General features: G+C 55.3%; 1 protein-coding gene across 5 annotated transcripts in view; it reads left to right on the top strand.

Annotated features, from left to right (window-relative positions):
- The first annotated feature begins 4,089 nt into the window (after positions 1-4,089).
- Positions 4,090-13,181, top strand: part of LONRF3 (LON peptidase N-terminal domain and ring finger 3) — a 36,605-nt gene continuing 27,513 nt past the window's right edge. For 4 of the 5 annotated variants that reach the window (XM_032619793.1, XM_032619794.1, XM_032619797.1 and 1 more), the window contains exons 1-3: positions 4,313-5,306; positions 7,942-8,060; positions 11,196-11,318. In XM_032619793.1, coding sequence (XP_032475684.1) covers positions 4,490-5,306; positions 7,942-8,060; positions 11,196-11,318 — 1,059 coding nt within the window. In that variant the 5' untranslated portion in view covers positions 4,313-4,489. Of the gene's footprint in view, positions 4,187-4,312; positions 5,307-7,941; positions 8,061-11,195; positions 11,319-13,181 lie in introns of those variants that run through there. The other variant, XM_032619796.1, reaches the window with a different exon arrangement.

Raw genomic sequence — 13,181 nt, forward strand, 5'->3', positions numbered from 1 at the left:
CTTGGCTCTGTCACAAACTCCCATTGTGACCTGCAGCAAGTCGCTTGCCTTCTCTAGCCCTCGGTTCCCTCACTTGTGAAACCGGGGCTGATCTGTAAAGTTTCTTTTAGCTTTGGATTTTTTGGCTACTCTAGATAGCAAGGGCAGCCTTTTTCATGTCAATGTCTTTAACGCCCACCATGCCTAATTTTTTTTCCTGTAAGGACTACATAATCGATGGATCACCTCCAGTTTATAAAATGAGAAACTCAAGTAAAGAACAAGTAAATGCTTTGGCCAAGCTTCCATGCTTAGTGTGAGTGTGTGTGTGTGTGTGTGTGTGTGTGTGTGTGTGTGTGAGAGAGAGAGAGAGAGAGAGAGAGTGGCGGTGTCGCTCATTCCTCACTGCAGCTCCCTGGCTTTGACTGGATTCTTCCATCCCAGAGCTGTTACCAGTCCTTCCCAAGTGTAGGACTGTTAACCCTTAATTATCTGCATGCCCTCTCTCTCTGTGAACAACCCAGGGCAAAGGTATGACATATTCTAGCTGGGTTTCCTCTTGTCCCTCTGCACACTCCCATGTAGGGTCAGAATGTCCACTGCAGTGTTCAGTACGGTCTGTTCAAATACTGTCCCCTGAGGAGGAAATGAAAGACATAAGACACTAGTCCTTGCCCTCTAGTTGGCCTGGGAGGCCGGGACAAGAATGTGTGGGGAAAAGCTGCCACCATATATAAGGGAGGACCTGGGAGCGAAGTGCTGCTTTGATATATCTCCAATACCTAGAACAGTGCCTGGTACATAGAAGATGCTCAGCAAATATGTTAAAAGAGGTGAAAACTGCCACAGTTTTCAAACTTTTTAATTTTAAGGAAGGGAAAGCCTTTCTTCAATGAAATCATCCCCAAAGCTCACTACATGAAACAGGTGGACGCAAGGTTGCCCTGGTTGAGGGGAGCTAGAGTCAAACCCTGCCTGCTCTCTCCTCTGGGCCCCAGAGAGAATCCTCAGGGCCCAGTTGGAAAACTTGCTGTAAGTCAGTTGAAAAGGAGGAGCGGATCAACTCTTGCTCTTTTTCTTGGTTAACCTTAGCCAGGAGGGGATGCTGGCAAAAGTAGTGGAGGTTTGAAGGACCCAGCCCTTTAAGGGGAATATTTGCATCTGAAAAAGCGTTCTCAATTTCTCCTCTCCCCTCAGCGTCAAGTTCTAGGGAACTTCAATCATTAAGGGCAGAGGAGAAGAAGTTTTGAGTAGGAGATTTGTGAGTTGGTCCACAAATGAATACCAATGGAATGTTTGTTTAAAGAAAGAAGGAAAGACAAGCATTGTGGTAATGTTCTCCAGTATTCAATAGAAACCCACTGGGTGTTATCCTACAGGCAGTCCTGATTTGAAAATGCAATGTAAAACTCTCACGTGGCCTGGTCAGTGAGTGGATGGTGCTGCCTTTTGCACCATTGCACCCTGCAACACCCTGGCAGCTTTCAACCTTCCTAAGTTCCTGGTTAGCCATGGCACACACAGCTGTCCGGAGGGGCTACCTGATGAGAGCAACTCTACTCGAAGTCTGCAGGACTGAATGAAACCCGCTGCCTGACTTGGCCTTCTCCTTGCCTCCTTGCCATGGCGGGTAAGGGAGGGAAGCCAACCCAGGGAATGCTTACTTGTCAAGGTGGTCCAGGGAGCAAAGGCACAGCCCAAATCTGCATCTGGAAGACAATTTTGGATAACCAATATCTATTTTTACAACTTGTCAAAGGGATAAAATTTTTGAATTAAGAGGTCATTATTTTCCATCTCATGGCCCTTTCATATAAATCTCTTTACCTGCCCCACAGATTATCCCTCCTCACAGGCGCCAGAAGGGACAGGCAGATAATTAATGCCTGGAACCCTGCTACAGACTGTGTCCCCCCCCCCCCGCCAAAATTCATATGTTGAAACCTAACCCCAATGTGATGGTATTTGGAGGTGGGGCCTTTGGGAGGTGATTAAGTCATGAGGGTTCCCTCATGAATGGGATTCATGCCTTTATAAAAGACCTCACAGAGATCCCTTGCCCCTTTCCACCATGTGAGGCTACAGAAAAGAGACAGCTGTCTTGAGCCAGGAAGAGGGTTCTTACCAGACACTGGATCTGCCAGCACTTTGATCTTGGACTTCCCAGTCTCCAGAAATAAATTTCTCTGTAAGAAATAAATGTTTGTTGTTTATAAGCCACCCAGTCTATGATGTTTTGTTATAGCAGCCTGAACGGACTGATAGACCCCATTCAATTAACAGGGGAAACTGAAGGTGAAAGGAGCTCCCCTTAGACAGCAAGTCAACAGGAGCTCCAGCTTCTCCCCAACTGCCCAGCATAGTCTTCTCCTCCACCTCTTGGCCTCCTGACTCCCCCAGCTTCAAACTCTAGCTCAAGCCTGACCTTGAAGAAGAGGACAGCCATCTAGCCAACCCTGCCCTTCCACTACTACTGCTGACCTCACCCCCTTGTCCAAGACACCATCTCCCACAGCATCTGGACTAGACTTTTGTACTTAAGTAGTTGAGTTGGGTATCATGACATCTAGTCTTAGGATAGAAGGCTGTCAAGGTTCAAGCTGGAGGGAACCTTGGGCATTAGGACAAGACCTTGTCAAACTAAGACCTTGTGGGAGGACTCGCCCAAAGTCTCACAGCAAGTTATGACAAAGCCAGGGCTGCAAGCCAGGTTTTCCGATGTGTGCCTTCTTCCCTACATCCTGAGTTCCTCTGGTTTCTTTTCTTGGTCCCTTTCCCCTATGTGCCCGTGTCCCTTCTCCCTTCTGACCCTCCCCCCATCCTGTCTCAGAGGGAGGCTCTAAGGATAGCTGCACAGTACCTGTTCTCTGGGACCTTGGCGTTGACTCAAGGGGGATTAATGACCTAAAGAGACAGCCCGGATGGAGCCTGTGGTTCCCAGCTCTGAAACATAACAAGTCATCCTTGACACTGGTTCAGAAGCCAAAACGATGGCTCCCAGAGTTTTAGATCACTTGCCCAAGGTCACTCAGCTAAGAAATGGCCAGAGCAGGCGCCCATTGTAGGTCCTCAGGCCTCTGCGGCGGCATTCCACCTCGGCCGTGGCTCCAGGCAGTACCGAGAACCTGCCGACTCCGCAGGCCCACTGAGCCGGAGACAAGTCCAGACCCCACCGCCCTGCTTGGAGCAGCAGGACCCTTATTTGAGCGAGTGGCTCCCGTCCGAAGTGTGGGGGTGGGAGGGAGACGTGGGGTGGGCGGTTCACTCTGGCCTTCTGGAAGTAAGCGGGGCACCCTTGAGACCCCTAGCCGTTGTGAGCCAAGTATCGCGGCTTGGGCGCAGCCCCCCACTGTGACACGCCGGCGTCGGAAGTCTCCGCTCTGGAGCGGCGGACCGGCAGAAGGCGGGGCCGGCCGCTGGAGTGCGCAGGGACTCGCAGACTTTCTCCCGAGCAGCGCTCTGGGTTCCCGCCTTCCGCCCGCCGTTCTCCCACGCCCCCGGAGTGCCCACGGACCCCAGCAGGCCTTGTGCTCACGGCCGCGCCCATCCTGCCAGTGGCCCCCGGGGCCGGGGCGCCGGCCTCCCGCCCCAGCGCAGGTTCCAGCGTTGGAGGAGAGAGAGGTGAGGAGGCGGGGCACGCGGGGGGCCTCCTCCGGGCGCTAGCCGGCGAGCGCATCTTCTCCGCATGTCCCTCTCCGCTCAGCGAGCGCCGCCAAACTGCTGAGCCCGCCGGGCCCGCTGCTCCGAGTCTCCCGGCACAGGAGATCAAGCGCCCTCAGATAACCGCACTCACTACCTTTGGGGGACTCCTTGGGGAAGGTGGCCAGGGACCCCGGGTGTGAGGAGCCGGGGCCGGTACCCGAGTAGGGGCTGCCCGGGGACCCTCCCAACCCGCTTCCCTTCGCAGACAGCCGCCGTCGCCCCTGGGAGGGCAAGCCTCCGGCGTCCCTGAAGACCTGGCGGACTGCGTGCCTCGAGGTACCGGCCTCTTGAGGGGAGAGGGGACCGCTAGCAGGCGGCTGGCAGAGAGGACCTGTTTGCTGACGGGTTTGGAGGAGGGATGGGGTAGGGTTTGGAGACGGAGAAGCCCAGGAGAAGACGCTGGGGTTTTTCTTTCTCTCCCCGTCTTCCGAAAAGGAACCACATTGCGAGGGGGAACTAAGACAGAGTGTAAACACAAACAACAGCAAAAAGAAGCCAAGAAAAGGTAAGCCCACAGAAGCAAGCACAACACTGTTACAAAACTGTCTGGTTTTGTAACAATCGCCCCGCCGCCGGCCAATGAGCGGCTTGGCGGCGCGTCACGTGGTGTCGTTTTATATAACACTTTGCTGAGACAAGACAGTTATTAGGCGGCGCGGGGCGGCCGGCATGGAGCTCGCGGAGGCATTGCAGGGACCGGCGAGCGGCAGAGCGGCGGCCGTGGCAGCCCCGATTCCCTCCAGCCGCCGCTCCCTGCTCCGCGTCCCCGGCCCCTAGACGCCTCTTCCCCACGCATGTCCCTCTCCCTATGGATTCATTTCAGACTGAACAGATGCTGAGCTTGCCCGCCGAGCTCTGCAGCAACAACTTAGAGCTGGCGGAGCCGGCGGCATCACCGGCCCGCGGAGACACGGGCCCCCACCCAGAGGCGGCTACAGAAGGCCCCGCACCTCTACCGACTCGGCCGCCGCCGCAGGAGCGTCCTCCGAGGGCTTCGACGCCGGAGTGCAAAGTCCTGCTCACGCAGGCTGACGCCCTGGCGTCTGGGGGGCGCCTCCGTGAAGCCCTCGAGGTGTACCGACAGCTCTCGGAGCGGCAGCAGCTGGTGGCCGAGCAGCTGGAACAGCTGGTGCGCTGCCTGGCCGAGAAAGTCCCTCAAGGCGAGGAGCCGGCGCCGGAGCCCCCGGACGGGAGCCGCGGGGCGAGCTGCGCGCTGGCGGCGGAAGAGGCAGGGGCGGCGACGGCCGCCGAGGCCACCGAGGTGTGGGACGGCTTCAAGTGCCGGAAGTGCCATGGATTTCTCTCAGACCCCGTGTCCTTGTCCTGCGGACACACCTTTTGTAAACTGTGCCTGGAACGCGGGCGGGCAGCCGACCGGCGCTGTGCGCTGTGCGGGGTCAAACTCTCCGCTTTGATGGTGGCCACCGGGCGGGCGCGCGGGGCTCGGCGAGCTGGGCAGCAGGCGCCGCCGCCACTGCGGGTCAACGTGGTGCTCAGCGGCCTCCTCGGGAAGTTGTTCCCGGGCCCGGCAAGGGCGTCGCAACTCCGGCACGAGGGCAACCGGCTGTACCGCGAGCGCCAGGTGGAGGCGGCGCTGCTCAAGTACAACGAGGCAGTTAGGCTGGGTAAGGCCACCGTGCCGCCGGGGCCGGGGCGGGTGGGGGCACGAGCCCGGCGGGGAGCTGCGGGGTGGACCCGGGCGGAGGAGGGCGCGCGGACCTTGGGATGGACCGCGACCGGAGTGGGGGAGGGGGGCTCTGGAGTTCCGTCTCCGACTTTTTCTCTGTCTCTACTGGTTCATGGCCCTTTCTCTGGGTCTCTGTCTACCTCCTTGCTCTTTGTCTTCTTCTATGTCTCCTGTTAGCTTGTGTGTTTCTGCGTGTCTCAGTCCCTGCTTCTGTTTGTGTCGCTCTGTTTCTCCGTCTTTTTCTTTCCGTATCTTTGTCACTCTGGCTCTTGCTCGGTGTCACCGTCTGTTTCTCGGGCTCGCCTTCTCCTTCTGTCGTTGCGCGCACGGGCCCCTCTTAACACCTGTCCGTAGCTTTCGGGCCAGCAGGGGAACTTCGCACCCTTCCCACTCGCGCGCCGGGGCCTCTGGGCTCCCGCCAGCCTGGGATGTTCGGTCGGCGCCTGCGTCTGCCGCTCCCTCCCGGCCTGGGGCCGCCGTGGCTGCCGGGAGTTGTCCCTTCCGGGGCCGCGGCTCCCGGTGGGGTGGGTCCGGCGTGGAATTAGGTCAGGAGAGCACTGGTTGCATAAGGGCCGCGAGCGGCCGGGGCCGGGCGGCCCCTCCTCCGCGCGGGCGGGCGGGATTGTGTAACGGCTGAGGTAGCTGAAGTGGGCCACGCTCGCCTCGGAAACCATCCCGGGAGCGTGTGCGGGCGGGGTGGGGGGAGCGCTCGCGCCCCGTCGCCCTGTGACTCATTGTCACCGCTTCCTATCACACGATCCTCGGCTGAAATAGATGCCCCCCCCCCGCGCCCGACCGCCCGCAGCCTGCGCTCTCGCCTCGAACACCAGCCCGACAGACCAGAGGGCGACCGGCCAGGCGACGGCTCGGGGATCCTCGGGGACCGTGGGCTGGCTGCCAAGGGGGCCTCCTCTGTCCCGCTTTCCCGTTCCGCCTGAGGAGGGATGGGTGGTCTTTGCGGCCTCAAGGGCGATGTGGGCAGTCCCGCGCCTCGGGCCGCACTAGGGCGCCCGAGTTCCCTCAGGGAACGACTCCCCCCTCCCCGACCCCCCGCGTCTGGACCCAGGAAGTGGACGCCAAGCCGCGGGTATTGCCCAGCTCAGGCCGGCTGCCAGGAGCTCGGCGGCGGGGCGCGGTGTCTGGCGAAGCGTGCCGGGGAGGAGGCGACAGGGCTGGGCAGACAGGGCTCTGGGATCCCAGGGTGCCCTGAGCCCCGCTCGGATGGGTGGAGGAGGGGGTGGGCTGGCGCCTCCACGTGTTGCATCTCCACCCGAGCTTGCAACAGGTAGTGGGGGAGGGGGAGGAACGAGACCCCGTGTGCCCAAGCAAAGCACAGTGTGTGCTGCAAGGAAAGGGACAGAGGAGACTGCAAACTCTTGACTGATGTCTTAAGAGCAAGTAATGGGCACCCAGGCGAACCCTCTGCACACCCCTGGGGGAAAAACCCCAACAAAGCCTGTTCCCGCAGCAGAAGGTGGAGCCCAGTCCCTGGGGAAGAGCAGGGCAGTATGACGTAGACAGGTGGCAGCCGCTTAAGCCCAGGTCTCCAAGGGAGGTTCCATTCCTTTCAGCCGACCCCCAAGGGCCACGAAAGCCCCTTCCTGCCCCCCTCCTCCTCCCCCTTTGTTGCTGTCACCACTTTCCCCTGGGGGTTCTTCCTTGCACCACTAGAGGAGTCAAAGTGAAAAATGTCAAGACCTCTTCACCCTTCTAAGAGGAAAGGGACCTCCGCAACAAAGAGTATCTTGGTGCCGGAAGATGGCCAGTCTCTCTTCCTTACTATTCGAAGTACTACACTCCCCTTCGGAAAAAAAGGAACCTGTCTCCCACCCCAGATTCAAAGTCTGGCAAGTTAGTAATGAGTCTGGCCAGCTAGCTAGACTTGAGCAGGTGCCTTCCCCTCTCTGGGCTTGATTTTCCTTGAAGAATGGGTTGATTGAGCCAGATGATCTCTAAAGGCCTTTCCATCCCTGGCATCTAGTGGTTCAGAGTATTGATGAGAGACAACCTCACTTTATTCCCAGAAGTCTTGTCCATTCACATCTGCCTATCTGTAATGAGAGGATGGAGGCTTGCAGATGCATTTCTGTTTTCTTCAGAAGAACTTCATGTATGCTGGGGTTTGTAGACAGAGATATCGCTGATATCACCGGGAGACTAACTTGGACTTGTCTTCCTGGTGGCAAGGATGGGGGTCACATCTGGCCATCCCCTTCTCCTTCCTCCCTGGCCTGTTTCCTTGTGGGCAATACCTCACCCAGAAGCCAGGCTGCCAGTTGCTAGCCACGGCCATGAAGCAGGGTGCGAGAGTTCCAGGGTGCGAGAGTCAAAGTTGCTAATGCATCACTGACACCACAGGCCCTCTAAGGAACTGCTTGAGAGAAGGGGAAAAATGACTTCTTTACAGTTGGGGAAGCTCAGACCCAGAGTGGCTGGGGGGTGTGGTAGGCAGGGCAATATTAGGGCTGGAGATCCAGCTTACCCCTTTGGGTCTCTAGCAGAAAAGTCCTAGATAACTTGCCATTTTGCTCAAGGTTTTTTTGTTGTTTGTTTGTTTTTTCTCATTTTGGCAGCTCCAAATGACCACTTGCTTTACAGCAACCGGTCTCAAATTTATTTCACCTTGGAGTCTCATGAGGATGCACTGCATGATGCGGAAATAGCATGTAAGCTCCGCCCCATGGGTTTTAAGGTGAGTGTGGGATGGGAGGGACGGGAAGGAATTGTACTGTGGACACAAACTGGCAGGAAGGACTGCCTCCCTCACTCAGAGCAGGGAGAAGGCTCTTCAGAGGAGCCGGGGGGTCCCTTGACAAAGGGTGACTTAGGGATCTGCAAGGGAGCTGGATTCCTCCCCAACCTGATCTTCCACTGATGACCCGCACGCAGAGCAGCCTGGGCCTTGTGACTCTCTAGAGCATGGACTTGGGAGCCAGACTGCCTGAGTTTATGTCCCAGCTCTGCTACTTTTACTAGCTGTGCGGCCTTGGCAAATTACCTAACCTCCCTGTACCTCATCTCCTCATCTATAAAATGAGGATATTCAAAGCATCTACTTCACAGGGTTTGTTGTGAGGATTACATGAGCTAATGCATGCAGATACTTAGAACAGTGCCTGGCACATAGCGTTGTATGTGTCTGCCATCAACAGCGTCGTTCTTTTCCCAGGACAGTAGAAACAGGAGGGAGAGAGAAGTATTGCTGGCTTGTTCTGCCATCTCAAGTCCTTAATGTAGTCAGTCAGCCTGCCGGTTCCCCTAAACATGTGGGTCACATGGAGGGGTGGGGAGAAAGACAGGTTCAGCATCTCTCAAGATGCCAGGGTGCGAAGTGTCACTTTCTGCATCTCTGTCAGGCCTCAGGACTGGCCCTCAGCCACATTTCAATATTTTGTTTAGAAGATTAGATTTGAGCCTGGTCTCTACTACCCGCAAGCTAAGTGACCATGCGGAAGTCGCTTTACTCTCTGAACCCTAAGTGTCCTAGTTTGCAAAAGGAAGATCTTGCTGTCTGCCCTGATCGCCTCACAGGGATGCAGTGAGGGTTACAGGTGAGCATGGCCAAGAGACCATTCTGTGAGCTGTAACGCTGGCTCTTGGTGTGGTGCTCTCTCTACACAACCCCAACTCATCCAAGGCTGGGATCCCTTATCTGAATCCCGTGGGGCCAGATATGTTCAGAATCCAGAATGTTCCCAACCTCACAAAGCCCAGGTTTGAGCTCTGGACAGCGCCCCATAGTCACACACGCTATTTCTGCAGGATATTACACGAAAATACACACGAAGTGGGACAAAGACTGTAACACACATCGTTTTAGGTCAGGTTTTGCCACCTGATGATTCTGATGTCAAGCTTATGAAAATACTGGATTATCAGACTGTTTTCAAGATCTGGGAACTTCAGATAAAACATTGTGGAGCTGCATACTGGGCCATTAATGTCAGAGTGAATCTCGTATGTTCTTTCATGAGAAGGTTTTCATGAATGATGACGGATTAGTATATTCTCTTTCCCAAGGAGCACAATTACAGTTTATTCAAAGTCACCAAAGTCTTAACCCACAGGAGCTTCAGTGGGAGCTATTTCAGGCCTTGTAGTGGTGCAGGCCAGTGAGCTGCCTGGGCGTAAGAGGACTTCTCTTGCAACTCTTTCTGCTTAGGCCCCCTAAGGGTTGGGGCCTCGACAGTGCAGTGGGAAACAAGGCTGAGTAAGCAGTGGACCATCTTGGATGAAACAGGAAAAGTGACTTCCCCAGTGAAGGAAGAGTTGGTGGAAATATTAAACAGGAGTTCATTTCCCCAAAGTGCTGGCGTAAGCAGAGAGGCAGTGATGAGAGAACTCTGCTGACTTGGGGGTCGAGAGAAGACTTGAACGTTGCTTCTGATTCAGAGCCGCCTCACACCCTGATTTGCATATTTCCCACCGTTTCCATATGAAACGCCCTTGTGGGAGGAGTTCACCGCGTGCAGCCCTATTCCAGCCACGTGGCACCAGCCACGTGCTTCTCAAATTCTCCTGCAGGCGGTGCAGCTCCAGGAGGGTGAGCTGGCGGCCCTGAGCAGCTGGAGTATATACGGGTGGCTGCTTGGTATGATTGGTCAGATCCAAAAGCCTCTCGAGGCTGCCAGCACTTATCCCCTCTAGCCGCCCTGAAATGTCACACAAGCCTTTCTCCTGAGGGCCCCCGGAGCACTGCTGGGAAGATGCAACAAGCCATGCATCCGGCTCCAGAAGGAGGGGGAGTTCTTGGGGAGGCCCCCAAGAGGCTTGGAGCAGGGGCCACTGTTCAGGAAGGCAGATCCCGGCTGGCCCTTGTAGCCAGGCCCGAGCCGGAGGGCACCGCGGCCTGCAGAGGCGTGTCGGAAGGGGAGGCCCCGCATATTAGAGTGCCCAGCAGCTGCACCCTGCATTATTTCCTTCACTAAGTTACACTCGGGCTCAGCCGTGGAGCTGAGGGAGTGGGGAGCAGGCCCCTGAGGGGCAGCCTCCAAGCCAAGCTGCCAGGAGCACCTGTCCTAAGGCACGGAGAGGAGGCAGCCCTCCTCCCACCTCTTTTCGTTTTCCTCCCTCTTCCCCAGGATGCACCTCTCCTACCCCTTAGGGTTTCTCTCCCAGGGCAGTTGGGCTTGGACCCTGAGGAGCCCTAAAACTTCTTATGCTGTTTCAAGACGTGGCGAGGGGGCTGAGCCCACCGGAGCCAAAGCGTTTGCGCAGGCCCTGGTTAGCCCTCCAAAGGGCGGTCTGCTTCGCGGGGAGGGGCACGGTTCTAGTTCCAGCTTTGCTACTAGCTACCTTTGAGGTCTTGGAGAGATCACATGCCTTGGCTCACTTGGGCCTCTTCTGATGAATGATCAGTGAGTGTAGGTGGTCGCTCAGCAGGTAAGATGGACTAGGTCTCTGCTTGACAGGCCAGTTACCAGGAAGGTCCATCCAGGCAGGTCCTGAAACCTGGTTAGTATGTGCTCAAATGGGGGTTCTTGCTACATTTGGTACCTCCTCCAATACAGTGGTGGGGCTGGGAGAGAGGGAGGCAGAGGCACAGTGGTTGAGAATTTGGGCTTCGGTATCAGTCAGTCCCAGGCTCAAAACTTGATTCCACAATCTCTTATTATTTTGGGCGAGTCATTTCTCTGGATCTCAGTTTTATCTCCTTGAAAATGGGCTTCAGAACAGTTGCCTACCTAGTAGGGCTATAGATAAGATAGTCCTTTTAAAACCCTTCACACGACAATGAAAACCCACGAAGCAGTTAGCTGGTGTTACGAACGATAGCAGCATCAAGAGGTGGATAAGAATGGGATTGAATGCTCATGTTTTCTTCCAGGCACACTTCAGAAAAGCGCAAGCCTTAGCCACCCTAGGCAAGGTGGAGGAAGCACTAAGGGAGTTTCTATATTGTGTGTCCCTCGATGGAAAGAACAAAAGAGCAAGAGCTGAAGCCCAGAGGGTGAGTTGAGATGACGTCAGGTCCAGCTGCCCAGTGGGCCCCCACCCCTCTGTCTTCTCCGGGGTGGGGGGAGTGAGGGAACTGCCCTTCCTGGGATTGGGGGTCCTGAGTGGGTGGCTCCCTGGGTTGAGGGGACAGGAGCGAGACACAAGTGCCAACTGATGGCCCGGAAGCACCATCCTTTTGGCGTGTACAATCAGATCGAGCGGTTCCTGCATTTCCATAGGAGCTGGTGAGGGATGTTCTTGCTTCTTTGACTCGGGGTTTGGGTTGTCAGTGGGAAACAAACAAAACAAAATAAAACCAAATAAGTTAACATGGGGATGGAGGCCCCCTGAGGAGATTCTGGCTGTTGGCAAGAGGTCCTGTGTGTGAGGCTGCCCGCAGTTGTAGAACTTTTCTTTAGCTAAGTCACAGCTTCACCAGTCACACAGGGCAGCCAGCTCCTCAGAAGGGATGTTGGGTCCCATCTGCCCTGCCGTATGCAGAACTCCAACCTTCAGCTCCTTTGCTAGAAATAAAACACATACAGAATATAAGTCAAGGGCTATTACAATACATGCGAACAGTCATTCCAACTCTCGAGTCCTGGGAGAATGTGGATGTTACTGTTTAAATACTGGGCGCATTAGTGAAGGCTCAAGCATCCTCAATTCGTGGACTTCGTTGCTTACTGTTCTGCAATGTATTCTCATGGTCTGGCTAACTGGCCTGGAAGTTGGATGTTAACAATCAGTGGTGGCCTCTGCTCTCCCACTCCCTATTCACCGCCACGCCCCAAGTGCCTCTGTCCCGGTACAGTTTGGCAGAGCTGTGGATGAAGAAAGGGCGCAAGACACAGGAGTGGTTTCCGAAGGCCCCAGAAAGGAATCTTTAGCAAAATCAATGAACTAGGGGAAGCTGAGCTCTGGACGCTATGCCTGTCACAGAAGGTTTCTTTTCCGGGAAGTTGCTTTGGCCTGGTTAGTCAGAGCGCTGGTGGCAGAGAATTGCTCCAAGCTGTGGACCCTTTCCCAAATCTTAACTGCACTCCATAGTGTGAGTAATAATAATAATAGTAGCTAACATTTATTGAGCATTTCCTGTGCACCCCACACTGTGCTATGGGCTTTATGGGGAAGATATAATTTAATTTCCCCAATGGCCCTATGAGGGTAGGTACTATTATTTATGCCCATGTTACAGATGAGACAGATGAGGAAGCTGAGGCTTGGTGACTTTCCTGAGGTCACACACCTAGTGATTGGTGAAAGAGCAAGGAGGCCTTGTCAGGAGTCTCAGCACCCACTGCTGGGGCTGGGGGGAGAGCAGCAATGGGATTATCCGGGTCTGGGATGGATGGACAAAGGCGATTAGAAGAGCCTTGACTTTTGGGGACAGAGTGTGCAAAGGCCAAAAGAGGCAGGTGTTGGGCTCAGGAGTGAGTGGTTCCTTTATTCTCATTTGTCCATTTCCCAGTTGGCCTGAGAGGCTCTGGTATCATCAGTTGGGTTGATCTCTCCTTACAGCCCGATTTTACAGACCACCTAGTGTCATTTCCACAGCTGCCTTAGCGGGGCAGGGGAACACACTGTGCTAAGCTCTGAGACCCAAAGAGGCATAAGCCACAGTGTCAGTCCTCAAGGACCTACCTTACAATCTTGCACTTGTTATATAGTGTAATATAAATTTCAGACAATACAAGCGAGCATTTGCCTGTGACGAGTGTTCCAGAGTTCTGAAGCTGGGGTGAGTATTTAGAGGCGAATTTCCGCTGAGTGTGGCGAGGGCATGGCAGTTACTTAAGAACACTGAGGACCTCCGCTGTGCTTATTTACTGGATTGTTCCCATTCCAGGGATAAAGGTATGACAGAGATGGTCCA

This window comes from Phocoena sinus, chromosome X, assembly GCF_008692025.1.
Source record: "Phocoena sinus isolate mPhoSin1 chromosome X, mPhoSin1.pri, whole genome shotgun sequence".
NCBI lineage: Eukaryota > Metazoa > Chordata > Mammalia > Artiodactyla > Phocoenidae > Phocoena > Phocoena sinus.